Genomic DNA, 27198 nt, shown 5'->3' with positions numbered 1-27198 from the left:
GGTTAGCACCTGAGGACAGTATAGTACAGAACAGAGCAGAGTGCAGCGCAAGCAAGGCTACGAGCGAGCTACGATCTATCTGTGGCATCAACATTTGAAAACAGACAGTATTGCCATGGTGGGCCTTCTCGTACTCTGCGTCATTATACTAGTTGTAATTGTTGTTCTCCACAAGCTTGGATTAATTTATCAACTTTTCCACAAGGTAATGATTTTCTTTATCGAAACTTGCGGACCTACCAGTGATTCCGCGGTACACGTATGCAAAACTACATTTCATTGAAACTGTGTGGGCCAGATTATCGTATAACTGTAAGCTGCCACTTTGCGTCTTACCGTTTATGAACGCATTTAATCACTCGACATCATAAAAATGTCATTTTAGAACGTTGGACTTTTAATTGTCTGTCCATTGTTAAACTAAAGAAAGCCTCCTCAGTTTTGACAAGAGAACGTTCCCAATCCCATCCATGGTTTTGGAATCGAAAAGAAGAATACTAGACTATTTCATCTCATAATTATTGACGATCTATTCAATTTTACCCCCGTTTGGGGGTGATGCGATATGCGTGCCCGCTCACTCAGGGTTTTTTTATGGATGTGAGTCAACCGGTAGTCCTCTCGAATCTAAGTTTCGTTCTATATAAGGACATGGTCCGTCCACAAGGAGGGACCTGACCGTGATACGGAGCGGGGAGCCTCCCCTCGCACAGCGATGGAAACCGTACAACGCCAGGAACACACTGGCAGACCTGTATGTGCACAATCTCCGTAGAACTTGTTTTTACAGGGACACAACATTTTTGGTTCAGCAAGTCTATCAATCTAGCCATCCGTTTGCAGTACTATTACAGCAGAGGGATATAAATCAATACCGGGAACAGAGTCAAAAGTTTAATAGCTACTAGTATTATCAGGGGATCCAATCTGTTGTTAGTTACCCAGTACCTAATGGGTAAACCAGCAGTAGTGTCTTTCACAGCACTGTATCACACAAGTTGAAGCGACAACAGAATAGGCTTTGCTGTAGTGGTCACTGTGGTTCATTCAGAAAGCTAGCCTTGTTTCATTGGCACTCAAACACTCTATCTATATTTACATCAATTCCTGATTGGAGTGATGTGTCCTTCACAAATTAAATTACCAATTTCATATCAACTAGGTTTGAACTTTGTGTGTATGTTCATGATATCTTACAGTTGTTTGGACATAAATACTCTGCTGTTTATATTGTTGATTAGGCTTAAAGGGAATTAATTTGAATGTGATATGTACTTCTATTGTTCTATGCCTGTACATATGTAGTTCATACTTTGCAAATTTTTCAGTTTCTGAAAGATAAATGAAAGTTTCAAACAAATATTTATTTTTGCATATACTAGATAAAAGTGTTATGTAATTATGAATAAGGCCTTTTATTTGTATCTAATTTATTTAGCAGTCAGTCAGTCTGTATGTAATTTGTACTTTCATTGAGATCTTTTGTTACATTCATTCGAAAACACATGAAAAATTGCCCACAAAAAGTGTGACGTACTAAAAAGAGGGAAAATAGAAGCAACACAGTGACTTTCACTTTATTAAGTGTTAGAGATTCAGTTGTACAAACTGCTGTTTTATAGGTTGATAGTAACTCTACCAAAAATGGTGGTGAGCTAGTGGCTGAGGTACTCAAAGCCCATGGCATCAAGTTCATGTTCACCTTGTGTGGTGGACATGTCTCCCCAATCCTAGTTGCCTCTGAAAAAGCGGGTATAAAAGTGGTTGACACCAGACATGAGGTGAGTGCCTTTAAGTTCTTGTTGTGAATTACTGCAACATTATTACATATTGATGTTGCTGTGATATACAGTAGATATAGTGTCAAAGATATTGTGAAATTTCATTTCTGCAACTTCATCTTGATGTTGTCAAATAAATGATATCTTGACTTCCTTCTTGTGACTTTGTATGTGCTGACTGCAGAAATTTATGATACCACCAGGCAATATTTCAATAAAATTTACTGCGTAAATTTGTTATATGGTCTTGTATTTCATGCTTATCAGATCTAGAAAGGGTCATGTTTGTACATTCCTTTTGATTTTTGCTTTGGATTTCCTTTGACATTAAAGACAGTAAAATATATAGGGGTATTCAGGGGTTTCATTAAGAGCCGGCAACCGGCGAAATTGACCGGTTACTCTCACGATTTCGCCGGCTACTTTTTTGGAAATTTGAACTCTTTCATAGCTAAAATATTTTTTACCTTCTGAAATGATACAGACAGGTTTCACAAGCTGTGTAATCAAACTTTTCAACGGCTTTTATGTGGAACAAAATTTAGAAGACGAGCGACTACTACGATCGCCTTGTACTACGATGCAGCACGGTCTTGCGTATACTGCCTCAATAAAAATCGGAATTGCAATTGACGATTCTATTGGCTACCTGAATTGCTGATTCCTATTTGGTAACCTTTATATACGCTACTGAAAACGTGCATACTACACCTGTTGGCCGTCGTTAGCTCAACTCAAAATGGTCGTTGACCAAATGAAGACGGAAGCGATCGCAAGGTCAAGCTTCGCTGTACGATCCTCGGATTTGAAGTGGACCAAGAAACAAGAGAAGGATAATTATGTGGATTTAAACTGTTTGCGAAGGCAGTGACCTGATTTTTTTCTCACGAAAAACTTTCCGATTACAGTTGGAATTTTAGGAAGCCGATATGCGTTGCACTGTGGTTGGTGTAATTGTGAAGGAGTTTAACCAGCTGGACGTATGATATGTACTGCTCTTTGGTCTATCGACGCCAATAAGAACGTCGCCCAGAGTGGTTACAATACGATCAGACCTATAAATTCACTTCAAAAGCGATCGTCAGGTTAAATCCAAATGTGCGCTTCTGAACGTACAAATTTTCATATCCTATATCAATGTTCTTACTTTGCATACCCATTTAGTCAAATAACCTCGAGGGTCTTTGATTCTAATTGCAAAATATGGTAATGATTGTCATTTTTATCATTATTCGTTATATAAATTATCCTTTTTACCTCCCAAGTGGTACCAAAGTTCTTCATCTGCAGATTTCCATACCAAACATCAGGGTTCTTAATTTTAAGCGTAACATTATGAGTGTTTCATTCAGGATGGCGTCAACAAGGAGGAATTTCCCCTTTTACCAGAAATTTCGGGGGCATTTCACCAGTTCATGTGTTCTACTTGTACCTCTGAGGTGTGACTGGCACCATTTCATGGAAGGGGGGAATTGTCCCCTCGGCAAATTAATTGGGGGTGCCAACATTTCAACAGAGGGGGAATCCCCTATCCCCCTGTCTAGATGTAACACTGTATAATATCATCTACATATCAAATTTATATCATTAATAATAGTGAATTGTTATAGTTTACCTCCTAAAAGCAAAGAGGCTCTAAAGACTTGTTTTCTTTTGTTCAAATTATCGTCAACATCACCACATTTTATCATTTTTAATTATGAATTATCATATTTAGGCCTAATCTCCCAGGAAAATGGCTTTTATGATATGAACACAAATTGCCCTGGAACACTGCTGACAATTCCCCTGAAAATACTAGAAATTCAAGTGACTGTAAGCTGTAAAAATTAAATTTTAGCTCATTTTCAGGATTTCCGGCCTTCGGCGGGAGGGGAACACCTCCTCCCGGACCCTCCCCCGACGACGACCGCTTTGTGGTCATGGCAGCTGTAGGCCGCCTACTTTTCCATTCTAGCCCCCTACTTCAAAACTTAATGAAACCCCTGTATAGGATATGCATTCCTTTTTATCCTATTAGAAATATGACTGTTGAACTTGAAAAGCAAGGTTGGTTCTAACCCTTTCACCACCATGGTTTGGCCCAATCCCATTGTTATCAATGGTGATTGTGGACCTGTTTACAGGAACTGGGGGTGAACAGGTTAAGGCCAGTTGGACATGTTCAGGGAATTATACCAGTGTGTTTTGCAGTGTACCGGTAGATGTCACAATACCGGTTCTATCTGCTCATTTCATTTGTTTTTCATGGAATATTTCGTACTTCATTTTTTCATGAACATGGTTCGCCTCTAGGTGAATGCAGTGTTTGCTGCAGATGCAGTTGCCAGGTTGTCAGGTACTGTTGGTGTCGCTGTGGTAACAGCAGGACCTGGCTTGACTAACACGGTAACCGCCGTGAAGAATGCACAGATGGCAGAATCTCCTCTGCTACTGATGGGGGGAGCTACTGCAACTCTACTTAAGGTAATCTCAAGTTTCCTTGAAAGTTGTCTAGTTCCTTGCTTGGAACATTTACTTTGCCCTCAGCCAGTCCATTATCAGTTATATAGAGTGAGATATACATGAATCTGTGTGGTCTGGGGATTTATATGTACAAATTTCCACACAGATGATGCAAGTACGTTAATTTTGAGGAATTCAAAATGATTGTAATTTGGCCACAGTACAATCCTAAGTAAATGTATGTAGTCCATGGTAGAAACAACATTTGAGCAGATCTTGAGATTTCAACAAATCTTGTGATTAATAATACAGACTATATTTTCCTGCCAACTAAAGTTTTTGAAACAACCACTAACATTTTCCAGCATTTTTTTACATTTTACATACATTTTTTTATAATTAGATATGTCAAATCATTTATTCAGGGTACAGCATCCTTTAAGATGAGTGACAGGCTCTTTATCCAAATATGCAGAAAAATGACAAACATTTTATGTTTAGTGGGTGGAATATTACCGCTTATAATTATATGAATTTTTGCGAAAAAATGTCATTTTCGGTCATGTGTCCATATCTGTCAATATTTGTCATATTTTATCCATTATTTCAGATGCTTTTTTTTGTCTTCTAAAGATCCAAAGTATCTTTTTGTGTATATCTTAAGGTGGTTGGAAAGGCTAGAGCGTCAGTTATAAATTTCAACAAAACTATTAAAATATAAAAGTAGTCAACATTCTCTGTGGAATAAAAAAAACTAGACATTTGGGCACAAAGGCATTGCAGAGTTATAGCCTGTTAAAACTTCTGAAAAACTGACCAAATAAGAAGAAGTTGGGGAGTCCTTAGTGTATTAACTATGGTAGAGGTCCCCTAACTTTTAATAAAATGTCTAAAAAGGGAAAGTCATTATTTGCTATTTTTCAGGAAAGTTTGACAAGGCGGTGCTGGCATTCAGAGTGAGTGACTGCTATTGTAAATGCATTTTTAGATTCTTTGAGTGTCAAAGAGGTGTCAAAAGTGAGATTAACCAAAAAACTGCTCTATGACTTCAAACGAGGGGTGCAAATATGGCTTGTTTTCAACATTTTTGACAGAATAACAGTTTTCCTACATAATTGTATACCAATTTAATCCAACTTTGAAATGAGATATGGACATGGAATTTTTACAGCCTATTAACAAGGTTACAGATAAGATTTGTACGGCACAATTTTCCTGTATTTGAAGTACTTTTTGAAAAATCACATTTTGAAATTTGAAAGAATTTTTAATAATTTTTTGATATATAAACCTATGTAAAATCATAAAAACAAATTTTATTTACAAATCCTGCCATACAAATCTTACAATAAATAGTGTCAACATATTTATAACTAATTTGGTAATATTAATACTATCCAATTATTATTAAATTAAAATATGTAAAAAAAATATGAAAAACTAAATTTTAATATTTACTGGTGTCATATTTCAAAATCATGGCTGCAAATATACAATTTTTATATACTTCGGAGAAAGTAATAACAAAGAGACTTATCCTGAAAATTGAACTAAATATCTTGATTCTAACACTTGAAACTTAACATTAACTCTGAGAAAAGAATTGGTGCAAAAATAGCCTTTCCAACCACCTTAAGGTACATTACTAGTTTAGGCCCTTTACTTATATGTTTGTGTTCTATGATGAATGGCTGTTTTACTGCCAACTATTTGTTCCTATTTGTGAGTACACCTGTAACACTGGTTGTTTACATGACTTGCAATTAATAGATTTGGTTATCGTCTTGTTTCTTTGTTTGAAAAATATGAAATGTAAATTTCTGTCATAGCATTGTTTTTGTTTCAGTAATTTTTTGTTTTTAAGGTGCAAATTGTTCACATTGTAATGTACATGTATACATATCAGTACAACATGGAAGACTTGTCTGCATAATTTCTGAACCATTTTCCCCTTTCAAAGTCATTCATTATGTATGTACCTCTCTCTTGACAGGGACGTGGAGCACTGCAAGATATTGATCAACTAGTTCTCTTCAAACCATTGTGTAAATTCACAGCTACTGTCAAGTATATCCGGGATATCATTCCCACAATACGGAAAGCACTGGCAATTGCACAATCAGGAACACCAGGTTTGTTAAAAGACTTTGCTTCAGATAAGCCATGATCTGTGATCTTGTGTAGTTGGGCCACAGTTGCAGGTAGAGACCATGGCTTGGATAATGATAAACGGTTTTATAATTCAAAAGTAACCCCACCTAGTTTACCTAACCACACAGTATTTTCATTATCATGAAAAACAATATTAACACAACACAGGATTGGAGCCATTTTGTAGATTGTACCTCTGTTCGTTTTATTACATGATTGAAGTCACTGTGAAGATTGCTAGTCTTCAGATTATTCATCAGTAAAATGCAAAGTCTCAGATTTTACAATTCAATTCTAAATGATAAACCCTTGTCAATATATTGTGAACAGGTCCAGTGTTTGTTGAGTTGCCGTTAGATGTTCTCTATCCATATCACTTAGTGCAAAAGGAATTAGGATCCAAGGGACAGCCTCCCAAGACACTGAACCAAAAGATTGTCCAGTGGTGAGTTCTGTCAGTTACTTTAGATGTAGTATGTATATCATGACCTACTGATCTGAACTCTATTGAAACTTATGTCAGTGAAGAGATTGCTGCTAATACATTTATGCCAAAATGGTTACTGTCCTACTTTGAATGTACCTGTGACTAATATATATATGTTACTCTATACGGTACATGTATGTTACAATGACTAGACTGATTCAGTTGAAAGTAGTTCAACTTTTAATGAACTTGCAAATCACTCTATGTCCCACACATTCCATTCGATTTGATAAATCATCCTTTCAGTACTCATCAACAGTTTCAATAAAGATGTGTATTTTTTCAAACATCAACAAGTACATTTACTCGTAGTAATTTATCTGAACTTTTATTTCTCACATTTTAAGAGATGTTACATTGTCAGCAAAATTTAACTTAGACATAGAAAAAAAGGGATGAAGGTTATCAAGTTTAAATGGAAGTGTAGATTATGTCCTATGCACTTCCATCACAGATTGATGCATTTTTGAAAATTTAGCAAACAATATTGTTTCATGCTTGCTCACTCTTCCGAATATAAATATTCTGAGTTTATCAAATATTTTCAAATCAAAATGTTTTTTTTCTGATGTGTTCATCTTCATATCACCAGGTACCTGAATAATTACCTCAACAATTTATTTGCTGGTGCTTGGGAGAAGAGAAATCCAAGCCCTCTACCAGTTGACAGACCAATGCCAACTTCAAGTCAAGGTCAAGTCTCTGCTGTTGACTTGTAGAATAGAAACCATTATGAATCCTAGCCTGTGTCATCAAGTATTGTCAGCGAAATATTGTATTGTGTATAAATTCTTCAAGCTGAAATCAAATATGTTTCCCTACATAATATTCAGTGTTGTTTGTTGGCATTGTATTTTCAATGGTGGAATAATCGTAAAAATATACTATTCCTTCATAAAATCCATGTGAACACAATTTGAACAGGTCACCCGTATTAGTTCTTGCCATGACATCATAACATGATGTATGTGAATTGACTGGCCACGGCAGTATCATTTGCATATAGCCATACCATAAATAACCAAAGTACTTTCCTCAGTGACATGCTGTCATGGCAACCACTGAGCATGTTTACATGTTGTCACAGTGACTACATTGCACTGAGGCATTTTGTCATAACAAAACAAATTGTACTAATGGTGGTGTAAATGAATGGAATAGTGAATGGGTGGCTGTACCAAATAGAATGTCTTCCAATTCTAAAATCAGAATTAAGAAAGGGATATTAATTAATATTAATTATGGGAGATTAGTCAACTAAGGAAGGGAGATTAATTAAGGGAGATTAATTAATTAAGGAAGGGAGATTGTTATACCCAAGTTCAGCCTTATAATCATACCATATCTAACATGGCTTTGTCACAATAACCTGTAAGAGATTCACACTCAAGATTACAGTTTCTGTGCAGGATGAAAATGTCTGATGTTCAATATTGTTTGTACCTACAGTCCAGGCAGCTGCAGAATTGTTGAGCCGTGCAAAGAAACCAGTGATATTAATTGGAAGTCAGTCAACTCTACCACCTACACCAGTGGAAGATCTCAAAGACTCGTTGGAGGTATGTGTTGTAGATGGCTACAGGATTTCTATATGAAATTGTTATGTCAGATTTTTCAGTCTTTTGTGCATCCTCCATTACAATATAATCTATTCATCCATGAGATGCACATGTGTGTAATGCAAAAGCAGAATTTTTGATGATAATAAAAATCAACAATGATGATAATAATAGTAATTTATTATAATGCATTGATATCCACAAAGATGTGATCAGAGATGCTGGTGAAAACATACATAGCCACAAGATATAGATAAAAAAAGACAAAAGACAATAGACAAGGCATTCATAATAAAATGAAACTAATTTCTAAAAATTGAAACAAACTCCCCTCTTAATGAAAATTTAAAAATACAGTACTGATATTTGAATAACCATAGGTGTACGATATTACAGTTGGTCCAGTTACATGATAGCAGTTTTCCTATTTGCATTACAGCAGTCTGTCCATAACCCATCATATAAAAGTACCAGAATTTGAAACCATGTGAATTGTTTATAACACATGGGATGAAATCAGATTTCTGATGTACTAAAAACTATTTCAACTTTTATGGCTGATGTTGAGTACCGGTAGTCCATAGTGTTTGTGTTAAGGGCGGTACCCCGGTAAATGTTACAGGGGTTCCCCAGTCATTTTACCTTCAAAGTTGGTTCCCGTTGGTATACCGTATCAATGCAATCAGATTAGGGGACAGCAGAAAGTTACTGGGGTTCCCAAATCATTTACCAATGTTCCCCAACCATAGCAAAAACACTGGTCCATGAATTGACTTGTATTCATAGGCTGCATTTTAGACAGTGTAAACATTACAGTCTAAATGTATGTTTCCTATGTTCAGAAGACATGAAATGCAAATATAGAAATTGATCACCATCTGCCAATACTGAACAGAAGTTCAAAGTTGCTCATCACTTCACTATTAAATCTACCATAGTCGTCTATTTATCCCTTTAAAGATTTATGCTATTTGTGATCAGTGACAACAAAAGTGTAACATGTAATACCACAAGTGTGTGTGGGAAAAAGGAACTTTGCATCTCAGCATCACTTTTGGCAGTGTCAAGGACCAGATGTGAATGTTGCTTTTTTTCCCTAATTGTATCTTTTCTAAGTGCAGCAGTGAAACAGTACAAGATGGATGTTATGTATCTCAATTGTCTTCTATGATTCTTACACAAAGATACAAGTACCAATACACTTCATAATATGTCTACAGAAATTTCTGAATGTAAGAAATTTGTAAATGTCATGATTTTTTGCAGAAACTTGGTGTACCATGTTTTCTAGGTGGCATGGCCAGAGGCATGCTGGGTAAGAACAGTCCAATCCACATCAGACAGCAGCGTAGAGATGCACTCAAGGAAGCTGATGTTGTTATCTTGTTAGGTATGTTACTCTTCAATTCTATCTTATTGAATTAAGAGGAACAGATGGTTTGAACTGTTGTATGGTAGAATGTTCCAAAAGAAGTTTTTCCGACTCCCACATTTTTACAAAAGTGTTCTGGTCAACGGCTTAAGTGGACTGTTTTTAAAGCCAACAGAATAAATGAAGTTTTCACTGCTGTGTTTTTGTAAAAATCAAAAATTTAATTCTTCCATATTGAGTTATTATGAAATAACCAGTTTGAATTTCAAATATCAATAAATATAATTACATTGTTCTTCTAATCCCAAACTTTGCACAGTGAACCCTGATTATTATTCTTGACTATGAAATGGAATACCGGTACTTTAAATTGTCCTTTCGGTTTTTTAGCTCATATTTGGTTTTGTATATAAATACCAAATATAGCTTATATGATGAGTCGGTGGCGTCTGTATATCTATATATTTGTGGGTATGTATGTGCGGATGTATGTCCGTCACACACAAAGGCTCCCATACCGCCAGAGCTACCATCTCAGTATTTGGCGTACAGGTAGATGCAGGGGTTGAGATGTGAATTTGTTCAAATGAACACATCAGTGTCAAAAATGTGCAAATGAGGTAAGAAAAAGTGAAATCCTGCAAATGTGCAGGCCAGTAAGAAACAGGCCAACTCCACTGATCTTGAATCATTTCCTGTCATTGTTTATGAACTGTTACATATTAACAGACCTGATGAAACCATAGACAGTATAGGGGGGGGGGGGGGGGGGGGGGTGACCGTCATACTCAAACTAAGAGGGGCTTGTTTCTGCTATGCATGTTGCTAAAGTTGACCTCCAGTACCTAAAGTTTCAGACCTTAATTACTTTGTCATTCTTGTTTTTCTGGTTTACCCCTTTCACCCCCAGTTCCCTGTATACAGGTCCAGCTTTACCATAGAAAACAATGGATTTGGACAAACCATTACGGTGAAAGGGTTAAATATTTCTTGTTGTTTTTCTGGTTGTACTGTGCAGAAATCATTGTCGTAACATCAAAATAGAATTTTCCTCCACTGAACAGATAGAAACAACATTTATTGTTGATCATTGGTAACCCATACTGGTATATACCAATTCTGATCAAATTTGAGCAACACCGTATAATTGTTGTATTTTTTTAAGGCTGGTATTGCCTTCAAATTACTCTTATGAATTCGCTATGATATTATTTGCCATACTTATGACTTGAAACAGAATCTATACACATCAGAGAAAAATTATCGGAGATATCATTTTATCAACAGACAGCAGTGACAGATGGGCATTGAAATATTTAGTTTCAACAGTCTTCAACCAATATAATGTTGAGAACAAGTTTGATATTTTTTTGAGAATGCACATTTTCAAGTTGTTAATGGTACATATAATTTGATACGACATCCGTTGATTCACGTATCTACTAATCTACCAGTACTTTACAACCTGACATTTTTGTCATCCATTGTATTCTAAATTCTTTAAACCAGTTTGTCAGTTTTGAGGAGGCATCTCGTAAAGAATATGTCTGTCTAATTGCAAACATCTCTTTGCCACTACACACAACTTTTGACATGTGACTGGGCAGATCACATAAAAACTCAAGAATAATTACATGTAATTATATTCATCTCTTGTGATTGGTTCTTTGTAGGTATGGTGTGTGACTTTAAATTGTCTTATTATTGGTTCTTTGTAGGTATGGTGTGTGACTTTAGATTGTCTTATTGTTGGTTCTTTGTAGGTATGGTGTGTGACTTTAGATTGTCTTATGGCAGAGTTTTAAACAGAAAGTCCAAAATCATCTCAGTGAACAGAAACAAAGATCAGCTTTACAAGGTAAGAATTTCAATCTCTTCTCTAATTTTCTCTTACCAAAGACTCTGGTAGTCAATAGAATGAACTTTTTCAATACCTCCCCAGATGTCCATCAAGAAAAGTGGCCCTGTACTAATCTCAACCTCAGAATCTGGAGGTATAACAGATTTACAGATTTGACATTATGATCTTCGCATTTGTTAATTTGAATCATCATCATTGTATGTCGTTTTACTGTCTGAAGACGTATCATATTCTTACCGGTTTAAAGCTGTAATGTGTCCAGCTGTTTACATGAGCCGTGTGAAGAGTAAGTCTCCTACTAGGTACGGCTTGCAACTTCATTTCTTTTCCCTTTGAACAATATAATGTTTCTACCCTTGTTCACTCCACAGCTACAGCCACCAAGCTTGCTTTTATTAACGGACAATTTACAATTTAAACTCCCTAACAGGCATAGCAACTGTAAATGTCTTGATTTATCCTATGAAGTTGTTTGCAATAGTCTTTGGATTTAAGTCTTCACATGTTTTACTTTGCTGTTTACCAAGGGTAGCTATTTTGCACCAAGCACATAAATTATTTGATGACTTTGCCAGTTCTCTCCCTCTCTCTTCTATCATGAAATTGCATATTTTATCGTCTTGTAGAATTCTGGAATGTTCTGGAATCCAACACTGGCGGCCCAAGTCGACCCAGCCAGTTTTCTGGTGTCACTACAGAAGAAACTATCGGGTTACAAATGTGATTCAGAATGGATTGCAACTTTGAAACAAAGAGATGCAGCTAAAGAGGAAAGTAACCTGTAAGTTTCATCTGATTTGTATTTAGTTATTAGTCCCCACGGACACCGTCCGGGGGACTTATAGGTTTGGTCATGTCCGTGCGTGTGTGGCGTGCGTGCGTCCGTGCGTGTGTGCGTCCGTCCGTTCACGCAGATATCTCAGAGATGCCTGGAGCGATTTCATTCAAACTTGGTACAAGGATTACTTCATATGTCATACAGATGCTTGTTGATTTGTTTTGCGATACGATCCAATATGGCTGCCAGGCGGCCATTTTATTACGATTTTTTCATCGACAGAGCCATAACTCAGGCATGTTTCAACTGATTTTATTCGAAGTTGGTACAAGGACATTGATCAATGTCATAGATATGCACGTCAATTTTTTTGTGATACGATCCAATATGGCCGCCGTGCGGCCATTTTGTTACAATTTTTTCATGTACAGAGCCATTACTCAGGCATGTTTCGACAGATTTTATTCAAAGTTGGTACAAGGACATTGACCAATGTCATAGCTGTACACATCAATTTGTTTGTGATACGATCCAATATGGCTGCTGTGCGGCCATTTTGTCATGATTTTTTCATGTACAAGCCATAACTCAGGCATATCTCAACCAATTTTAATCAAATTTGCTACATGGACTTTGACCTATGTCATACATATGCACATTTATTAGTTTTGTGATACGATCCAATATGGCCACCATGTGGCCATTGTATTACGATTTTTTCATGTCCTGAACTACAACTCAGGCATGTATCAAGCGAATTTATTCATAAGTATTTTTATCACAGACCTAATGAAGAGGACTCTATCCTCTCTGAGGACCTGTAATCAAAGTACCCATTAACAAGTGGGGACTGTGTCATCAACGATGACTTGTTTGACCATATAATTGTATTTTCTTTCTAGAACTGCTGACATTGTTCAATACAGCAATGGTTTGAATGATTTTGAAAATAACAGTTTATTTCAGGCGGTGATTGTTTTAAACAGTGTTCCCTCTAAGGTTTTGAGTGGGTGAACAATATTTAGGTTTTGGTGCCCGATGGGCATGGTAGCTGCCTTGGTGACTTTTGGGGGGAAGGTCCAGAAAGGGGGGGTGTGCCCTTTCGCAAAAGATCAGAAGCAAAAACTACATTGAGTTAAGTAAGTCTGGTCATGTAGTCATAACGTAACCTGAACTTGTACGCATAATTTTTTATGGTAGCAACCACATTGCCAACGGACGCTAAAACTAAAATCACGGAAGTAAAATCAGCACTTAGATCGCACCTTTCGCGCCAAGTTTTCGATGTTCACCATTACCAAACCTGAAACTAAAGTTGCGCAAAAAACATGAAATTCCACTGCAAGAGCAGTCAGACACACTGCACAACTAGTGTGCAAATAAGCCATAGGGGAACACTGATAGTAAATGCACATTGCAAGTTTATTATCGCTGAAATGCAAACAGCAAACTTGAGTGTAAATCAAGTCAGACCTTGTCAAGTATGCTGCCACTGAGGTACCCGGCGGACTGTACCATTATTTTTTAGGGGTGGCCGTCGGTTGTGAGGGGCTAAATATCATTCAAATGGAAGGGTAGGGACTAAGCTGAAGTACAGTGTGCTTGTGGCAGTAGTTGTTTTAATGGTATTTGTGTTTTTTAGAGGATTGAAAAAAGTCATAGGACAGTTTGTTTCTTTCCAATTACTGCAAGAATGGCACTAGCATAAAGGCCAAGAGACAAGTGACCATCTATTGAAAATTTGCCATTTCTGAAGCTGTGAAAGTCATATTCACTCCTTGCAAATATTATTGTCCTGTAATGTCTTTTGCCGTTTGGCACTCCACTTCACACATTCTACAACAACTTTTGTGGTCGAGCAGAATTCCTTTTTGCCTTAGATTATACCAATTCATTTCTGCATCTGTTTTCACACATTCTATTACAGCAGCACTTTTTTGTGTAGTTGAACCACAGTACGTAGTTCAACCTAGGCAAACGCATCTGTACAATTAATGTGAACGGACACAAAAAGTTCTAACGACTTTAAATAACCTGTTCCCATGTAGGATTTCTTGAATTAGTATGTTGTTAAACTTAGTAAGAGCGTTGAGAAGAGAGAATATATGACTTATTAACCATTTGAGTGCTGTAATTTTTCCTACCAAAATATTAGTGCAACATTTTAACAATTTTTATGAATTTTTCTGTAATTCTTTTGATTATTATAGACCAAACGAACATCACATTTTATTTGCTACAGGTTTTCATCAAAATTTTGGCAAAAATCTGTAAAAATTTGACTAGGGTACATTTTATAAAGGCCACGCAGGGCTCGAAATAATACCTGTCTGCCTGTCCCGGACAAGTGAAATTTGGCCTGGGACAAGTAGTTTTGAAAAGTACTTGTCCAAGTTGACAGGTAGATTTTTTCAGCCTGCAACCAGTATTTCAACCTATTGACTACAGCAAATATTCATAAGTTTAAATTTATGTACCTTTTAAAATTTTGAAAATCATTGTTTGGATATTTACCTGTCAGAAAAAAGTAAAAGAAAGTTCGATAATATCTAATCACTGTTTACAGGAGTCAGCCATGTTGATTTATCTAAGGTCACGTCTCAAATCTCTTAGATTGGGAGATTCTCAGAGCCATCTCGACACGGATGGCGTTGTTACGCCATTTTGCATACAACACAGACGTGAGTTTGTTGAACTTTCCCAGATTCACTCGTTGGTTCTGTCAAAAACTTCCTATCAAACTAATTAAAAATGACATTCAATTTCTCTGGACATTGTCTCAGGTGAGTTGAAATTAGTATAGTTCTTAGAATAAATTATGCCATTTTGGATAGGCACTTTTTTCACTGGGACAGGCACTTTTATTTTGACTTGTCCAGTGGACAGGTGGTTGAAAAAAAGTATTTCGAGCCCTGCGACGAAAGTTGACCTTGGCGCTCAAAGGGTTAAACTAGCAATAGTTGTAGTTGGCAAACGTGTTGTCTAACGGCTATGTTCAGCCCCTCACACTTCCTGGGCACCCCTAAAAAAAAATGATACAGTCTGCTAGGTACTTCCTTGGCAGCATACTTACTTGACAAGGTCCATTAAGTCCCCATTGAGCAATCTTTTCACTGTTTATCATAATGCATTTGTTAGTACAAACATATACACTCATTTAAATATGAGTGTATGTGTGTTAAGGACTTGTATATAATGTAGAGTAACACTTTAACTCAGATTTCCCATATATAAACATTGATGCATTTTGAATATATTGTAGGGTCCATAATTTCATTTATTAATGTGATGGTAGAATTCAAACATTTATACATCAAGCATTATATGTTGTAATCTCATGAAGGGAACGTTTCGTACAAATTGCAGGAAAATGGCAGAGAAGCCTACAGATGTACATTTGAATCCGTTGAAAATACTCCACTGCCTGGATGACTTGTTACCAGAAGATAGCATACTGGTTGCTGATGGTGGTGACTTTGTTGGAAGTGCTGCATACATCGTCAGGTGAGAACAAAATAAAAGAAAAATGTTTGAATGTTATTGTACTAATCTGGAATCCCAATAGTGTGAAAAACCCAACCTGAAAACACAATCTTAATTCATATGGTTTCCATGCTGTCTGCTTATTGAGTATATCTAGCATACGAGTACATGTATACTGAATAGCTTTAAACTAATACCTATGATAACAAATCGTAATTTTACATTCTGTGTTGATATTATCATATGTTGAGGTCTGCACTTCCTTGTACTCTAGTTAAAGGCCCTTTTGGCGATCCCTGGGATCGCCTTTGTTCTGTAAGAGGATTATGGAGGTGTGATAACCTTTTGTTTTCCATTGAAATTATAATCTTGTATGTAAATTTTCTGATGAGACAATCTGACGCCAACACAGACCTTCAACAGCATCTGCTGCCATGGCTCATCAATGACTTATAGACTAATGATTAGAATATTGTGCATTTTCTGCTCATCTCTCTGACAGTATTTTTGCCAGTTGTTTGTGTTTTCGTTTTTATGTATCACTTTTTACCAATATTCTCTATTTACATTCGTACTTTAATCTCACAGACCTACTGGTCCACTACGTTGGTTAGATCCAGGAGCGTTTGGTACACTGGGTGTTGGTGGTGGATTTGCCCTCGGTGCTAAGCTGTGCCGTCCGGAATCGGAAGTATGGATCATCTATGGAGATGGTTCTCTGGGATACAGTGTAGCAGAGTTTGATACCTTCACTCGTCATAAGGTAAATAGCTAGCCTTGACCTTGTTTTCAAATTTCGATCGGATTTGCTGATCGTACGGATGTCTTCAGGTAAGATACACCATGTCAATTGTATTGTAACACGCACATGTACTTTTTTCCACACTTGACACTTACTATTAGGTCTTTTACACTACTCCATCTTTGTAAATGTGAACATATGGCCATATAAAGGTCTGTCTTCTGATAAAAATACTGTTTTGATAACTAGAGAAACACTACTAATAAATGATGTTGATGCGATATAATCCAAAACAGACTGTTTATGCATGACCAAATATGATCGTTACATCGGTGTGAGGAAAGCTAAAAACTTGTCTTTGCTTGTCACAAGGAAACTGTATCCAAGTGGACTATTGACAATTTATTGGTTCGGTGACTTGAAAATCTTTGAAAGCACGGTGATGGTGTTGTCATCTTCAGTTGTTTTGCAAGATGAATGGCACCTTGGTCAGCTTTCAAGGCCTCTGTTGGAGAGCTTTCCTCATTAAATTAAAAGAATGCCACTTAACTTGCTCTCATATTTTGATCAGCTGGAAGCTTCAACATGACTCTGAAGAACAGAGCAATAAATTTTAGCCCAAGTTACTTGACTGTTAGAGAGACAGTAATATAAGATGGCCAAAATACATGACATGTGTACAAGATGGATGAGACACTGCCTTTGTTTGGCAAGTCTTGTTATTGAAACCCTTAGTACCCTGACAAGATCAAAACACCAAACTGCCAATTCCATTAGGAATTTTATATGTTGTGGTGCAGCTTTGCCTGGAAAGTACAGTATCGCTTGTGAGTTGAGCTGTAGTAAAGTGTGAACATGCGTCCAATGTTATACAGGTGTCCCTCTACTGAAAGCTCATACTCTTTATTGTTCAATCAAGTTACGTATTAAAGGTTAAATAGCTTGTCATCAGATTATCGTAGGGCATTATTCAGGGACTGTACTATACATGTTGATCCATCATGGGGCATGTTTTCTGGGAATGAACTGTTTTGATTCACTGATCTATTAACTGCAAATCAAGAAGTTGTTTGACGATCCATTGCATTTCTCTTGAAAACTTGTCAGTCAATAATAGTTGCCAATCAAAAAGGCAGGGCAGCATAGTCACCACATCAAAACACGCACTCTTTGGCACTCGTTGGGTTAATGTGTGAGTTATTGGACTCAAAATATAGTTTTCTAACCTAGACCATCTGTACTTTGATCAGAAATGTTATCTTTATATTTCTGTAAATGATTAATCTTAACGTTTTGCACTTTTTTCCTGTCAGATTCCAGTTTTGGCGTTAGTTGGTACAGATGCCGCCTGGATGCAAATATGCCGTGATCAGGTCCCAATGTTAGGCAGTGCTGTAGGGTGTTTATTGGCTGTAAGTAGAATTGTTTTTCATATACCATGATGTATAGCAGGAAGGGGCCGTATAGATCAGGCATTGGGATAATGCACTTCCTATTTTGTCAGTTCAATATGACAATCATCATCCATGTTTTACCTTTTATTTTTATCTGAGCAAGATTTTGGAAAGTGACAGAACATATTTCATTTGAATGTGAGTGGAGCTCTCCAAAATGGCTGCTCAGTGGTTGTCAGTTCCAGAACACTTGCAAAGGCGTTCTCTGGAAATGTTGATTTTTTTTTTGAGCTGCATAGTTCATGAAGCTATCCCTTCGACAGGTCAGGATCAAGTTTATCTGCCAATGAAGAAGGGGAGTGCAAGCACTGACAGTGTACCAAATCAAAGATATAAACTTTACTTTGTCTTGTGGTGAGATCAAACGTGGCTGCCTGTGGACCAGCAGTTGATATTTGCATATATGTATGGTGTCAGGACAGACCTCTTCAAAATTCATGTCTCATTTATAAATCAGAGATGACTGTGTCTTGCTTGAGTGCGCTCATGCCGTTTCTCAATAAAAAAAGTTTTGAAATAAGAGAGAAATTTATTGAAGGATGGCTCGTGACATGAGTGAAATTGATGGGCTAAAAACGGTCACTCTTTAATGGACCATTGTGTTTTGATCACAAAATAGAATCTTCTTGATTTTTAGTCTGAGTTTCATATCCATCTAAAATACTCATATCAGTATTCTGTTTATAATTCAGTACACAGACTACCACATTGTTGCTGAAGGTTACGGAGGAAAGGGATTCTTGTTGAACAGAGATAATGAAGATAAGATTAAGGAGGTAATACAAGAAGCCCAGGCTGAATGCAAAGCTGGGAAAGCCGTACTCATCAATGCACTGATTGGACGCACAAGTTTCAGAGAAGGGTCCATTTCTGTCTAGGTAAATTTGATGTGTTTGATGTCTTAGTTCTTCTAGTGAGGGACAATTGACACAAAATTCATTACAATGCAAGGAAATTTTACATATTGCATGTACTGGTATAGAGCTAATGCAAAGACATTTTCAGAAATAGCTAACTTGACTCAAAGAAATGAGTTAGAGGGCATAATATGATTTTGAGTTGTGTGTTTTATAAGTAAAGCGCTTTAAATAAAATTCTTTGTTTGCTGTCCGCGTTCTGGTAGGTTATAAGAGAAAATTAAGAAAACAAACCCCATGTTAACACTATTACAAATAAAAATTATTTTTCAAAAAGAAAAAGAATAAAAAATGAGCTTACGTTAATACACTTGTGTTTCTTTGTTTGTGTTTTTTTCCCAGGCTGGCAGGTAGATTTTTCAAAAATCCAAGGACGGCAAACAAAAAATTTTCTTTAAACGGCCTAATTTAGTGGAAATGAATTTTCTTATAGTGTGATATTCAAATCTGTCGTTATCAACAAGAGGATGATGCTGCAGTCAGTACTTACTTTTTTCATTGAATTTATCGATCAGATTTACCCAAATGTAGTAATTTTCACAACAATGTGCAGTCATTAGATTATTCAGGTCATGTATGAAGATTAGTGGGTCCAGGATTCTTTATCTTCGTGTATCTTGAATTGATACTTTTCACAATGAATTAGAAATACACCTTAAAGAAAAATGTTCCATCGAAATATACAGTAATTACAGACCAGTGACTTTGAATGGTGGTGCAGGTAGGAATTGATTTTTTATAATGTCTGTGACGCACAATGCAAAGTAAGAGAGAAAGCTGTTGTGTTTTAGTGCACTTTTGATTAGAGCAAAAGACACACGACTCACACAGTGTAGCCATTAACTAGAATTCTACTTTATTAACATAATCTCATAAGTAAACTACACGTCACTGGTTACTATTGGATACTAGAGATAGTGTCTCATCCTGGTGGCTTCCATCACTTAACACTTGTTAATGTATATAGGGTGAATATACTACATTCCTCCCCGCTAAGTTTATATGTCCGGTCAGAGTTCAGAGTTCATGACGTAGAGTTCATATGAGTTCAGTTAATTCCTAACTAAAATAAAATGTAATCTACTATGCCGAAATATGAGGCTTTGAGGTAGACTACTCGCTGCCTCTGTGATTGTTAGGGATTATTCTGCCCTTGTCACAGTACAATCACTTTTGTTTTGGAAACTACAAATCTAATCTATCTGGTGCTTTTCTATTCCGTACGGGATATCTTCTTTCCATTGGTTTAGGTGGTGGTGACACAATGGTTGCTGGATCCTTATTCACGGTAGCACTTCCTGATGTTATGTTGGCTGGTGCTGTATTCACTACTGGCGCCGAAGTTGTAGGTGTTTCAGATGCATCTGTCATTTCCCCCGATGTAACTGGGTTGGCGGCTGCAGCAGAGGTAATGACCTCATCCTGGACATCCTTGTCCTGGTATGTTGCCATGGGAACTTGTGATCGATGGAGTTGATCGATGTGGCAACGTCTGACGTCATCTGGAGATGTTTGAACTTTGTAGGATACTGGTCATTTTCTCAGTGACTATTCCAGGTATCCATTCTCATTTCCGCGATAATTTCTGACGGAAACTCTTTCTCCGATGTCAAGTTGACGATCATGTGCAGTCTGTCTGGTGGCTGCTTGATCTAGTTGTTTTTCTTGCACATCGCGGCGTAGATCTGGTTTCAGGAGATCTAGTCGTGTGCGCATTCTTCTACCAAAGAATAACATCGCTGGTGTTTCTCCAGTAGCGAATGTGGTGTGTTTCTGTACGACATCAGGTATTTTGATAATTTCTTCTGCACTGTTCCTTTCTCTCCCTTCATGGCGCGTAATGCTTTCTTGAAGGATTGTACAGATCGTTCTGCAAATCCATTTGTGGAAGGGTGGTATGGCGCAGAGGTGATGTGTTTGATGCCGTTATTCTTCATGAATGTTTCAACTCGTCTGAAACAAATTGTGGGCCGTTGTCGCTTACCAATACTTCTGGGATACCATATCTTGCAAAAATGGTGCGCAGTATTTCTATCGTCTTTTCAGCAGTAGTGGACGATGTAGGAATTACTTCTGGCCATTTTGAGTGTGCATCGGTGATAACTAGGTATGACTGTCCTTGGAATGGACCCGCGTAGTCTATGTGGATGCGTTGCCATGGCAATGTTGGCCATTCCAATGGGTGAAGTGGTGCGACCTTTGGCATGCTCTGGTTTTGTTGACATCCAGAACATTGTTCGGTAACTTGCTCGATAGCTTTATCGATGCCTGGCCACCATACATAGCTTCTTGCCAAGGCTTTCATTTTCACTACACCTTGATGACCGCTGTGTAGTTCATCTAGAACTTCTTTCTGCAGTTTGCTGGGTATGATGACTCTCATTCCCCACATTAGACAACCTTAAATACAGTTAACTCACTTCTACGGTTATAGAACGGAGTTAGATTCTGATCCTTGTGAGACCATCCATTCATAGTAGCTTCGTATACGCTGGCTAGAACAGGATCTCGGCGCGTCTCTTTTCGAACACGAGCGCTTGTAACAGGGAGACTGTCGAATTGCGAGATGTGTAGCACTTCGATCGCGTCTTCCTTCTCTTCAAAATTGGTGTCTAAGGGTAATCTCGATAAACCGTCTGCGTTGCAGTGTTTCTTGGTATTCTTGTATTGAATATCATAATCAAAACCGGCAAGATATATTGCGTACCGTTGCAATCTTGCTGCAGTTGTTGCTGGAATTCCTTTTTCTGGGTGGAATATCGATACCAGCGGTTGATGGTCTGTCAGTAGTGTGAATTTTCGACCATACAGGTAGGTGTGAAATTTCTTCACTCCCCATACTATTGCGAGCGCTTCTTTTTCTATTTGTGAATAATTCTTCTCTGCCTTTGTTAGCGATCTTGATGCATAGGATATTGGTCTTTCTTGCCCATCTTCCATCGTGTGGGAGACCACTGCTCCTAATCCATATGGTGAAGCATCGCACGCAATTTTGATCGGCAGGTTAGGATCATAATGCGCTAGCACTTTCTCTGATGTGATGAGCTTCTTGGCTTTCTTGAAAGCTTTATCACATTCATCAGTCCACTTGAACTTTCGATTTTTCTCCAACAGTCGGTTCAGTGGATGCAATACCGTTGCTAGGTTTGGTAGAAATCGATGATAATAATTTATCAATCCAAGGAAGGAGCGAACTTGACTGACGTCCTTCGGTTCGGGTGCATCGGTCACGGCTTGGACTTTTTCTTTCGTCATGTGGAGCCCATGTTTGTCGATGACATGTGAGCAGAACGTGGTTTCATCTTTGAAGAATTCACATTTCTCCAAATTGACTTGTAGGTTATGCTCTTGAAGACGTTTCAATACTTCTTCAATATTGGCTAAATGTTCGTCGTCATTTTCGCCTGTTATGATCATGTCATCAATGATGCACTTAGTGCGAGTAGCTCCTTGCAGTACTTGATCCATGGATCGTTGCCATATTGCAGGTGCTGAGGCGATACCAAACACTAATCTGTTGTATCGGTATAGCCCTTTGTGTGTGTTGATGGTGAGATACTTCTTTGAGTCTTCATCCATCTCCATCTGATGATAGGCTTGACGCAAATCGATGCGTGTGAATTTCTTTCCACCTGCTAGGTCTGCAAAGATATCTTCAATACGTGGTAGTGGGTACTGATCTACCTTCAATACTGGGTTGACTGTTGTCTTAAAATCTCCACATATACGTACTGCACCTGATTTCTTGGGGACTGGTACAATCGGCGTTGCCCAATCACTGTGTCTTACTTTTGACAAAATACCTTCACTTTCAAGTCGGTCCAACTCTTTTCCACTTTCGGACGTAGAGAGTATGGCACTTGGCGGGCTTTCTGGAATTTGGGCGCGGCATTTTTCTCTATCAGTAGCTTTGCCTTGATTCCTTTCATAGCTCCGATGCCGTCTTTGAAAACTTGTGGGTATTTGTCTAGTATTGTTTTCAGCTTTTCATCAGTTGTTGTCTTCGTCTTCTTTTCAACTTTCACTGCTTTCACTGCTTGGCGGTTGATTTCTTTAATTTTCTTCCAATTTATCTGTATTTTGCATAACCAGCTTCTTCCCATCAGTGGCTTGCTTTTTGTTTTGCAGATATACAGCTCTAATTTAGACTTCTGGTCTTCATATTCAACCGTGACATCCAAGATACCCATAATGCCTAGCTTGTGCCCTGTAATGGCTCTCATGTTTACCTCGGCATCTTTCAGCTTTGCTCCCTTGAAATACTTGTCATAGTCATCTTTTGACAAGAGAGAGATTGGGGATCCGGTGTCTATTTCCATGTTAATGAGTTTTCCATTTACTCGTGGCGTTACTCTTGCAGGTTGACTGCCTTGTTTGTTTAAAGTCTTAACACTTGTGAGGCTTGAAACAAAGTCGCTGTCACTACTGTCTTCTTCTAAAGCATGCACCTTCTTGCTTTTGCTTTTCTGGAACTTCTTTTTGCTTTCTCCCTTCCCTTGTTTAGAACGGCAAGCACTTTGAATGTGTCCAGTTTTCTTACAGTTGTGACACTCAGCATCTTTGAATCTACAGTCAGCTGGCTTATGGCCTTTCTTACCGCACCGATAGCAAGGCTTTGTCTTCCCTTGGGGATTACTGACCTTATTGACTTTGAGGTCTTGCAAGCGGTTCTTCAAGTCGGGCTGCTTCTTATCAGCTGACTCCATGGAGATGGCAATTTGCATAGCCTTCTCGAAAGATATGTCATCTTCCTGCAGTAATCTCTTCTGAATAGAGAATGTACGGAGACCGCAAACCAACTTATCACGGAGGGCTTGGTCCAAAAATGTACCAAACTTGCAGGTTTTTGATAGTCTCCGCAGTTCACATGCATATGCCTTAATGGATTCGCTTTCCTTTTGATTTCTATACCAAATGTGAATCTTTCATGCACCAACAATGGCTTCTGTTCATAGTGATTTTCAAGAATCTCAACAATTTCCTCGAATTGCTTGGATGTTGGTAATGCTGGATATATCAAATTCTCTAACGTACCATACACCGTTGGTCCCAATAACGATAATAGACATGAAACTTTCCTGTCTTGTGGTACTTGATTGGCATTGAAATAGTGGGTGAGCCTCCTTGCATAAGCTGACCATGTTTCTAAACTGTCATCAAATGCATCTATGCGTCCCCAGCGTTCTGAAGATGGTCTTTCCATTTGGGCTGGTGTGGGAGCAGGAGAAATACTTCGACCCGGTGTTGATGGCTGATTGGTGACTACAGAGTTTTGTTCTGTATCACCCATGTAGACTACCAAGTAACGTTACTGACCTTTGTTCAACAGGGTGTGGCTCAAGTTCGACTCAAGGCAACTTTTACCGTCTTCCAGTTGAAACTTCACAGGACTTGGTTACTCAGAGGTCAACTTCACTCAGGCTGTGCAGGGTGTCTTCTTTCACACACTTGTGGATCAAAAGAGCATCCTCGTCGCCATTATGTTGTGTTTTAGTGCACTTTTGATTAGAGCAAAGACACACGACTCACACAGTGTAGCCATTAACTACAATTCTACTTTATTAACATAATCTCATAAGTAAACTACACGTCATTGGTTACTATTGGATACTAGAGATTGTGTCTCATCCTGGTGGCTTCCATCACTTAACAACTTTGTTAATGTATATAGGGTTATATACTACAAATAGCAATCCATGACAGTGATGTGCTGTGTGCAAAATATCAATGACAAATGAGATGAACACTTTTCACTTCAAATGTAAACATAGTACAAAAAACCATATTATCTTTTCAATACATCTCAGTGCAATTACGGTGAATTGCTGTAAATACAAGGAAAAGTCGATTAACAATGTGTAGTTAAGTATACACCACTTAACTAAGTGTGGTTTGAGAAAAAATGAAATACTTGGTAGATAAAACTATGTTATCATAAAACAACCTTGAAATGCGTGATAGAATCATTTCCAAGATCATGTATCTTTCTTGAATACATGCACATACATAGCATTACATACATACATTTATATGTATGCATACACTCATCCTCATACATACTGGTATCTTGTGAACTCAATTTATCAATATACTATTTTATTTGCCCAGGTGATTGATCCATTTTCTACGCTTCGTAAAATCAACAATCATTATAACTAGTCACAATGCAATAGTGTGTAAATGATCATTCACAAAAAGCTTTTACAACAGTTTATGCTACAAGGGTATTGTGTGTATTTTTAAGTACTTTTCTTCAATATCAATCACATGATCTAGACAGTTGTTCCATGACAATATTGTTACCAAGAGACGGGCAAAGCAACATCGTTGTCTGCACAATGCAGTACAAGGGGTATGTACAAGTTGCCCGTCAGTTGGAATTTTGAATTCGCACTTGACCAGATACGACATCATCTGATAGCAAAGAATTTGCCGCATCTGATAATGTGTTAAACAGTTTGCTAATACTCAGCCATGTGGCATTTCTTATAATGAGGGAATGTGATATGTTGTCTTTTGGCGTTTTCTTTGTCACTTCCTTGCATATCCATACACTTACTCATGTACATATTTAGTAGTGTAGAGGCATGAGCTGGCTGGAGAGTTGTTGTTAATGTTAATACGTATAGCAATCACCCAAAAGTCAAATTCAAAACACACATGTACATTATTAATGAGAACAATTCTGAGACAATTTTCAAGCAGTGATGTATTACGTAAGATGTGTATAAGAGGCATGCCAAATCCTTTGAACTGAAAATGCTATCTGTGAATGATTGTGAACTGGTAATTCAGTAATGACAGTGCAGGCTAAACAAAGGTGGCGTCCTAATTTGAAGACTGCCCTCTAGAGGGTGTATATGATTATTCATTGTTTTTACAATGGCCAGGATCACCAACCCAAGCATATATTTCAACAAAAGTGTCTTGAATAATTTACTATTTCATCAACAACAGTGCAAGAATTTTGTCTTCAATCATGTGTTTTTAAATGAGATATGTATCTGGAAGGAATATTACGCACAATAAAGACAATTTTTATCTGCACACAACAATTTTTGAGTTTACAATTTACAGTCTAGTGAGTCCAATATTTATAAATATTCTGTAATGTCCATGAAGGTTCATAATCTTTTTAAATGTTTTAAATGTTTGTTCTCTTACTAAAATGCACTTTCAAGATTGGAGTGTGTAATATTGAAGTATTTTACTTTGTTTCAGCAATCTTTCATTATGTCATGAAATGTTCCAATGCAGTTCTTTCACAGTAATGTAAATATAGTTCTGTGTCAATTCAAGATCTTCCATTTTTCTGAGTGATAGTTTTGGAACAAACAGATTTACTTCTCAAAGAATTAATGGAAGTTGTGTAAATTTTAATGTTACCATATGAATTATACTAGGACAAACATTTGGAGACACAGACCATAGATTCATGATGTTGACAAAATTCAATGGTTACCGTTCAAGGAGTCAAACCAAAGTTCTTTGAGACAAAGAAAATAGAAACATTCTTTATCTTTATATAACGTTTAAAAGTTCTGATGAAACATATCTGTTATCTCAAATCCCATCAAAGCATGGAAAGCAACAAAGTTCTATACTCATTAGAAAGTGACCAAAAAATACAGTACCATCTGTATTGATCAATTTTGATCAAACTTTGAATTTTGGTCTTTATATCGTTGCTAGAAATCCCAGTGAGCAGCTTGTTGTGTAATTCTACTCATGCAGGGCTGTGCTTGACATTACCATCATGAAATCTTGGCACTTGTGTACACCATACCTTTTCCTAGTGTAGCAACATGAAACTTGTTAAGTGCATGTCTGATATATTATTGTCTCAGTGGGGTTTTTCATGTCTTGATATTGTTACTTGTATTGATGTAAATTCTAGTAATTAGCATTTATTAGTTATTATTTTTAGTAATACATCACATCAGTGTGCTGAGAAGCAAAATTGAAGCAAATTAGCTGATATAAGATTGTTTATTTTTTGTAACCATGGTGATAGGGTTGCAGTGCATGTTGGTTTTAAGATGGTAATTTTGGAGCAACAATCTAAAGTGTTTATTTTACCATGACAATTTTTAATTATTTTTCATGTAAAACTCATTCAAACTTTTTTTGACAATGCAAATAAATTTGTAATTTTTACTGAGATAGAA

General features: G+C 37.3%; 1 protein-coding gene across 1 annotated transcript; it reads left to right on the top strand.

The window, feature by feature from the left end:
- LOC139114707 (2-hydroxyacyl-CoA lyase 2-like) lies at positions 1 to 27198 on the top strand. Its single transcript, XM_070676579.1, has 15 exons — positions 1 to 205; positions 1623 to 1781; positions 4077 to 4247; positions 6220 to 6358; positions 6708 to 6822; positions 7457 to 7557; positions 8314 to 8423; positions 9690 to 9813; positions 11559 to 11653; positions 12283 to 12437; positions 15801 to 15938; positions 16506 to 16680; positions 17973 to 18071; positions 18806 to 19806; positions 24721 to 27198. The coding sequence occupies exons 1-14, from the start codon at positions 116 to 118 to the stop codon at positions 18989 to 18991; spliced, it is 1857 nt and encodes a 618-aa protein (XP_070532680.1). The 5' UTR covers positions 1 to 115; the 3' UTR covers positions 18992 to 19806; positions 24721 to 27198.

Source organism: Ptychodera flava, chromosome 16, assembly GCF_041260155.1.
Source record: "Ptychodera flava strain L36383 chromosome 16, AS_Pfla_20210202, whole genome shotgun sequence".
NCBI lineage: Eukaryota > Metazoa > Hemichordata > Enteropneusta > Ptychoderidae > Ptychodera > Ptychodera flava.
This window is presented reverse-complemented; position numbering and strand designations above follow the sequence as displayed.